The sequence below is a fragment of the Phaethon aethereus genome (genome assembly GCF_964289735.1).
Source record: "Phaethon aethereus genome assembly, chromosome: 2".
NCBI classification, from domain to species: Eukaryota; Metazoa; Chordata; class Aves; order Phaethontiformes; family Phaethontidae; genus Phaethon; species Phaethon aethereus.
The window spans coordinates 144717163-144725401 of NC_138582.1; the positions used below are offsets into that span (position 1 = coordinate 144717163).

The 8239-nt window shown below is 46.1% G+C and overlaps 1 protein-coding gene across 1 annotated transcript; it reads left to right on the plus strand.

Annotated features, from left to right (window-relative positions):
• Nucleotides 1-2468: 2468 nt before the first annotated feature.
• On the plus strand, nt 2469-7419 carry TFPI2 (tissue factor pathway inhibitor 2; the record flags this gene model as incomplete). Its single annotated transcript, XM_082014924.1, has 5 exons — nt 2469-2565; nt 2669-2848; nt 3316-3495; nt 4776-4949; nt 7316-7419. The coding sequence occupies exons 1-5, from the start codon at nt 2484-2486 to the stop codon at nt 7417-7419; spliced, it is 720 nt and encodes a 239-aa protein (XP_081871050.1). The 5' UTR covers nt 2469-2483.
• Between the last annotated feature and the right edge of the window lie 820 nt (nt 7420-8239).

The following is an 8239-nucleotide window of genomic DNA, read 5'->3' on the forward strand; positions in this document are numbered from 1 at the left end:
GCTCTTGGACTTTATTTTAAACACTTCGCAAAACTCAGTTCCTCTTCCCCTCCCTCCAGCTGTTACCCCCCCTTCCCAGCTGTTGATATGCAATTTCCACACCCCCATAATCTACACTGGCAGCTGCATCCCCAAAGCCCACCAGCTGCTGGTCCCAGGCCAGTCCAAACAGGTGGAAGGAGCTGGCTGGCCAGGGTCCCAGGGGAGCCAGGGCTGCTGGTGGTAGCAGAAACATTGTGGTGTGGAGAGGCAGAGAGCACGTGGGGCGGTGGTGGCAGGCGTAGGGTGAGCTGAGGGTGCGCTCTGGCACATGGTTAGGGTGGCTGGGGTGGGAAGGACAGTTGCAGCTTGGTATCTATAACCTTCTAATGGAAAGCCTGCAGTGAGCTGTCTGCTGACGTGCCTAACTGCTGATTGCAGCTAGTGAAGGACTCTCTACCACTCGCTATGTTAACTTTTACTCTAGTTCATGTGTTTTTCCAGATACTTACCTAATCTAAGTGAACTTCTTTGCTGTTACAGCAAAGGAGAATCTGAATAAATACTGCACTGTGCTGCAGCACTGGTGGATAGATGGGTTTAGCTCAAACTTTGTTTTGTGTGTATCTATGCAGAGGAAATGGAAAATATGGCAAATGGTATTTGCATGACAGCATTCGTTTTGCTGCTATTGTTTACAGTGGTATTTCAATTACTTTCTTTACAATTCCAACAAAATCCAATGAAAACTGAAGGACATCAGTCTAGTCATATTAAAATAACTTGAGAGTGTCCTAATATTAGAAAGATGGCCCTTTGACTTTTTCTGGAAATAGAAAATGTACATTGATTTTTTGTTTTTTTTAACAGAGGGACTTAAGCTTTATTATAGTTGCTGTTAATAAGCTTAACAACACCCCTAAAAATGAGAATGCCTGGTACTAACAGTTGTAGCTGTAAGATGCTAAAACACAGCAGATGTGTCCTACGGTGATGCCTCAAACTGTTCCAGGGTTTATTTTCTTGTCACCAATGCACCCACTTATCCTTTGGCAACTATTGTCACTAAAGCAACCTCGTCATCCTTTGGCCACTGGAGATTCTGAAAAAAGGAACAGTGCTGAAAAAGGAGGGAGAGAGGTGCCATTCATATCCTCCCAGAAGCCATGTAGGTGGGTGTTGAATTTAATCCTCTTTCTTGCCATTATGAAAAATAAAATTATGTCAGAAAACTGGGTTGTAGTCCTCCATGATAATAAGAAAAGCACAGAAGCCATGGAGAGAAAGTCAGCTCCTGAAATAATGCAGGGTGCTGTGAAGTTCCTCCTCCTCACAGGCCGTACGCACTGTCGCTTCTTTCCTGCAGGCCACAGATTTCCAAGGACCTGTATTGCAACCCCATCGAGGGCAGCGCAGGCCTGAAGGACTGAGGCCCAACACCGTTGCTGTAAGCAGAGAAGAACAATAGGAGATCAGATTAGTTTATTGTTATCTATGGAGAGCACGCCTAATTTGCAGCCACTCTTATCTCTCTTACTGTATTAAATCTGGAGTAAACACTAATTAATGTAATGGCTCTAATAGATTAGAGAGGGAAAGTATGCTTTTGCTGCTCACCCCCTCCTCCCCCAGATCATGCTGGATTGCCTGGAGGGGTTAAAATCTGCGGAATAAAACAGGTCATGGTATTTTCTGAAATCCAGCTCTCTCTGAACTAGCCAGAGGTTTTATCCATTCAGCCCCTTGGCTTTCCCGGGAGTCCAAGCACACTGGCACTGCCTCAGTTTTCTCAAGTTCATGAGCGTTACACAGAACGGTATGAAAGCAGTGACGCGGGCTGCTGGGTGTTCTCTCTAGTGGCACTTGCTAAGTGGCCGGTGCTCGCCCCGGCTGGATCAGGACCCGCCGAGGGCTCCCGCGTTTGTTTTTCAGCGTCCTGCTGCCCTCTGCCCGGAGCCTCCGAACCGGGAGCGGCCGCCACGGGGGCGAGGACTTTCGCTAAGTGACCCGTCCCGGATTTCGCCGTGATTAACAGGAAATGCTCTTTGAGCAGCATCCCGTAATGTGCGGGGGGTGTGGCGGGGGGGGAGAACGACACACGACACGGTACGGTACAGCCGCGGACCCCGGCCAGGTCCCCGTAGCCCCGCGACGGAGGCCCCTTCGCCGTGGGCGGCGCAGCCCGTCGGCCAGCCGGCCCGGGCTCTTCGTCCCGGCTGTGGGCCCCCCCGACGGCGGCGGGGCAGGGGGTGGTCCGCCGCCCCCCGGCGCTCGGGCTCACGCAGGCGCGCAGGCTGCCGCGCCCCGGTGACGGCCGGGTCAGCGGGGACCTCCTGCCCCGCTGAATCAGACCTTCCCCTCCCACCACATGCGCAGGGAGGGAGGCGGCCCGGGGAAGCCGTCTCGGCGCATATAAAAAGCTGCCGTCGGGCCGGACAGCGCCGCTCGCTCCCGGGACCCCGCTGCCGCTCGACCGCATTCCCTTCCCTCCCGTCCGCCGCGACATGGCCGCCGGCCGCCGCCTCCCGCTGCCCGCGCTGCTGCTGCCGCTGGCCTGCGCGGCCCTGGCCCCGCGCACCCTCACAGGTAGGAGCGGGCGCTCGGCGGGACCCCACGGGCGGCTCCGCGGGGCCGGGGCCGCCTCCGCCGCCGAGGTGGCTTTAGCCCCGGTCGCTGGTGTCTCCCGCAGAGAAGCAGCGCGCCTGCCTGCTGCCCCGCGACGACGGCCCCTGCCGCGCCCTGGTGCCGCGCTGGTACTACGACAGGTACACGCAGAGCTGCCAGGAGTTCACCTACGGGGGCTGCCACGGCAACGCCAACAACTTCCTCACCCTCGACGACTGCGAGAAGAGTTGCTGGACCATCAAGAGTGAGTCCGGGGACCGGCCCCGCCACCTTCCTCAGCCCCGGGGGCCGACCCGACGGGGCCGAGTTCCCCGGCGTGCCCCCGGGGTGGCAGGAGGCTGGAGGGGGCCTGAGGGAGCGCCGGGGAGGCTGCGCTGCTTGCGGGACGCTTTGTGCCTCGTCTCTCCTTCCTGCTTGTTGCAACTGTCTCGCTGATGCCAATTTTCTGTAGACAAACCAGAGTCTCAGAGGCGGCATGTGGAATTAAACTCTTAATATTTTAAATGTCATTTAATATTATAACAAGTTGCTAATTAATGCATCAGTTTCCTCCTGTAAAACTTAACCCACTTTATTAAAGAGTGTAGGTGGTGGGACAAGCTGGGACTTGCCTGCAACTGGAGTAATGCGTTTTGTCTGCACTACTGTGTTGTTCAGTATGGGGAGCAAGAAGGCTTGATTTTACAGGGGGTGAAATTACTTTTGTTGCAGAAGTGCCCAAATTATGCCGGCTGGAGGCTGATGGAGGACCTTGCAGGAGTCATCTAAAAAGATATGCCTTTAACTTGAGCTCGATGAGGTGTGAGGAGTTCATCTATGGTGGCTGCTATGGAAATGGCAACAACTTCAGAGATTTGCAGTCTTGTGTGGACCACTGTCTGCCAGAGAAAAGTAATGGTTGTTCCAAATTTTTAATAAAATAGATGGTTTGAAAGCGATATGAAGATGATATTTTATTTGGTATTTTCCTCCGGATACCCGTACAGTGGTATTTTTGAAGGCTTCTTGTGAAGCAGATGTTTATACTGTCTACAGACTTTCATGTGTCACTTGTCTCAGCTGTCTGTTACTGAAAGAGCAAAATGCTATGTTCATTTAATATCGTGACGTTAAATATGCCCACAGCTACACCCAACCGATCCCTGGACTTCTAGAGAGCTATACATGCGTAACCTGAAGGGAAAGAAGGTTGGAGATCGGTGTTGAGGCAGACGTATGAGGCGTGTGGCAGTCACATTCAGGGCAGTGATAGCCTATTATAGAGCAGAAGTGCCTTTCTAAAATTCAGACCTGAGAGATGGTGGCTGGGGTTTTTCGCACTCGCCAGCTCAAATGATAAAGTTTTTTGCCTGACATGACTCCTCACTGTCTCTCCATATGAACTTTGAAGAAGAGGGATAGTAAGTATAAGCAGGTGACTAGAGCTAAACACCAGATTAATATCCAGTACAAGATAGGATCTTTGAAGAAGAGAGATCTACCAGACTGTATAAAAGTGGTTACTGCCTAAGCTTTATTAGTGCTTGATGAGACAATTATTTTTGGCTGATGACAGATTGTCAGTGTTTTCTTAGGTGAATACTGAACTATTTTAATTTCTCAATTTTTTAATTTTTCTGTGGCACATCCAATAATTTGGTAAAAGGTCTCCAGCAAGAAAAGTAATATTTTGTTAAGGTAAAATGCAACATGATTCTTGTGAGGAAAGTGGTGGGTTTTGTACTTTTTGCTGCAAGTGGGCAGGATTTGCTGTCAAAATCATAGGAAGGATTAATAAAATAGTGCCTTTTTCCTCTACAGCAGTAGTTCCACTGTAATTATTGTTATATTCCTGTATATATGGAATAAGACTTCTGGCCGGACTATGTAAATATCTCAGCTGTTGTATGCATGGCACCACAAATGGGGAAAGCTGATGGATTTCACTTGTGGGATAGTAATCCTGTTTTCTGGGACTGTGTTTGCTTTCCCAAATTAATAACTTCCAGGAATAAGATGCAGTAAGTCTCTGAAGTCGTCGACAGCAGTCATATCAGTTCAATGGGAACAAGAGCTGTTTAGCCACAAAATTTCTTGCAGGATAAATTTTAAGAAGCCAAGAATAGAGATTACATATATGTAATTTGTCTTTTGCTCTTTTTTTTTTTTTTCCCCTCCTCCTTTTTTTCAAGCTGGTCCCTTGCTATGCTATAGCCTAAAGGATGAAGGATTGTGTTCTTCTTCTGTGCCTCGCTATTACTATGACACCACGACTAAATCATGTAAGGAGTTCAAATATACCGGCTGTGGTGGAAATGCCAATAACTTCGTTACTGAGACGGATTGCTACAATGTCTGCAGAAAAGGTAAGATTTTTTTATATTTTGTCAGTCACGAGCCGACAAAGGAAAGCAGATAGCAGTAACAGGCGTTCACAGTCGTCTTTTACTCACCTTGCCTTGCTACAAGCCTATGCTTTTTGCCTTTTGGACTCAGTGTTTTCAAAGGCAGGGAAAGCTGAGATGCAACACTAAATCCTTCTGACAAGAACAGTGTGATGTGCAGTGATTACACCATTTTTGAATGGAGTGTAGAGAAGGGCACACAGAAAGACTAATTAACTTACTAGAGTCCACAAGGAGTTGGTCTTCAAACTGTTCAGTACCAGCATGAACACTAATTAAAGTATCATTTTCTTCTAGATATTTTAAAGTAGGATTAAAGTGAGTTGTGAAACCAATTTACTTTTTTTCCGTTGCATTTTCAGCAGTTACCATCCTCCCTTGACTCCCTGCTGCCTGTTCCCATTTCCCATTCCTATTACTAAAGATTTCTGCCTCATCAGTTGTGCTTAGTCACCTGGTTCTGTGGCTGTGAGGGGAAGGGTTGGGAATGGTAACTGATTTTTTCTTAATGGATTTATTCAAATCAGCTACTGGCTGTGCTTGTAAGTCAAAACAGTTGTGCTTCTACGTGCAGTCATGTGATCATACCAGCTATTGCAAGTTATAATGCTCTAGTTTAGTTCATTTGATATGTAAATCAATGAGGAAGAGAAAAGCATAATTAGATGTTGACCCTCAGAGCACTCAGAAAGCAGACACAGCACAATATTTTAAAAAATTGATACTAATGAAAAAAGTTAAGGCTGTATCTAGCGTGCACATTGACTTTGGAAAATAAAAAAGCCAAAGTAGCTCTGTTTTAAGCATGGGATGTGCACAAGGCCTGAGTACTTCAGGATTTAAGATGTGTAGTCAGAATGCTTAGGTCGGGAGATGATTCTTCATTTCTGGGTTAAAAATCCAGGGCTGGGGCAAGGATTGCACCCCAAGCACAGTCCTCAGAAGTAAAAATATTGCCTGCGACTTAGTCATGGCAGTAATATTTCTGTGGGTGACAAGTCTGAGTGTGTCTCTGCCATTCTAGTATTAAAAGGGAGTCTTTAATAGCATGCTAAGTCTATCTAAGATGCCTGTGATTATCTAATTTGCACCTATTACTACCTGGGAAATGGCAGGGCCAGGCTCCAGCCTAAGTGTGCAAAGGGGGAGGAGGAAGGAAACTGCCTTTTCAGCGTCTCGCCTCCGCGCTCTGCCCCTGCCCACACCCAGCCAGAGCACCTGGGGCTTCTCCCTTCCTCGCTCTTTCTGTGGCAGGAAGAAGTAAGGAAATGCTGTCTGTCTCGTACCTAGAGCACCAGATAGCCGCACGTCAAGGGTCGGTTATAAGCTTTTTCACTAACTCGTGGGTTTCACAATTCAGTAAGGCTTGGTGCAACCAAAGCCCGTAGTTAAGGGCATGATTAGTTCTAATTAATGTTGTGCTATACATATTCATTTCTATAGTTTGGGAGTGTACAGAAACATTAAGCAAATCCTTAAGGCAACTTAAGCCACTCCTTTTCTCCCACTCCCATAATTCCCTCCCCAGCATCTTTCCTGTTACCTTTCGGAGTCTCAAGCTGAATTCAGTTGACCTTCCCTGTGCAAATATGCAACTGCACTTTGCATTGATCTGTAGCTTTTGGAGTGAAAAGGTTTCTGATTCATTTCATTAAAGGAGTTTATATTGGAAAAGAAAAAAAATACGTTGGGGTGGCAGCGAAAGGATTGGGAACTGGCCACAGTACCTCGGCGTGCAGGTAAACAGGTAGCATGAAGAGAAAAGCTTTTCAGTGGGGTTTGCAAAGTACTTGTCTTCTGAACTGCGTTCACACATTTCATGCGGCCTTCGTAAGCATTCCTGGAGATAACCCCGACTGTCTTTGGCCACTCTGCAGCTTCTGTGTGAAACCCAGTTCTGTGCAGAAACCCAAATCATTTTACCTTTTCGTCTTCCTACAAGCACTCGTTATATTTTAGGTTTTACCCCGCTCTGTTGTTCAGAGAAAGCTAGTAATGTTTTTGGGTTTTGTTTTTTGGGGTTTTTTTTCAGATAGATCAGTGTGTTTACTTCCATTCTGCTGTCACTGCAGGACAGCTAGAAAAGACGTTGATGCTTTTTCAGGAAAAGAGCAGCAAAGTAGGACTCCAGTGCCAAATGTGGACACATTGGAGACCTTACACTGTGTGAGAATAGGGTGTCCAGAACACATTCTGCAGTTTCTGATATGTTTGTTATTATTGGATCAACTGCTAAAACAGCATAATATGAAGAAAAACCCCAAACAATAGAAAGTAGTAACAGTTTTGTCATACTGTTGCCTTAACTGCTTCCTTTGTTTTCTTAGCAGGGACTCAGAAACCAAGAATCAACAAGCCAACAAATGTATTCCGCAGAAAAATGATGAGGAAACTGATTAAGAAACCTCAGACCTATGATCCGAAGTCTTAAAGCTGATGTGCGCTTGGATGTTTGAAACACCTTCTTTTGATTCCACTTTCTTCTTTTGTAAGATAGTTTCCACAGTTTTATACACCGACATACAGTTCTGTCTTTCAGAACTGCTTTTTATTTCCAACTTAGTTTTTGTAAAGAACTGCATGTAATAGTTGAAGAATGAACCTAAGTTTGGTTCTTTTGCTCTGTTGTCTTTGCAGTAATACTTTGGCAAAGCCAGGTATTTAGATTTCCATGTTTTTATGGGGGAATTTTACTATTGCCTTGGGAGAATATTTCAGCTGTTACAAATCAATTAATATTTGAAAAATCAATCATCTCTTAGCACAACTGAGTACAAAGCTAAATCTCTACCGTGGATTTTTTTGGCACCCTCTGCGTGCTAAATAAAAGTAACCTTTTACAAGTGTGTTCAGAGGTTTATTGCCCTGCCATTTTACATACTTTGGCACTATCATTTAAGTAGACTGTCCTTTACAGTTATGTTCATAGGCAAGGCTTTCAGAAGCCTTCATAACGGTGAAAGAAGTATAAACTTAAATCTGGCTCATCCCACAAGAGAAAATTTGGAATAGGGCTACTTTGATAAACACTCCGACAAAGGCAAGGAATAAGCTGCTTGAGTATTAAAATGAAAATGTAGCCATTACTTTTTCATGACATTTGAAATGTCTGCTAAGTTACACTCCAGATCCTCGTATGGCATAAATCAGCATATTTTTATTGATTTTAATGGAGCTACACTGATTACATCTGCTGAGGATCTTGATACTTGTGTTTATGTGGTGGCTATTAAAGCAGAAAAGCAGAAGCT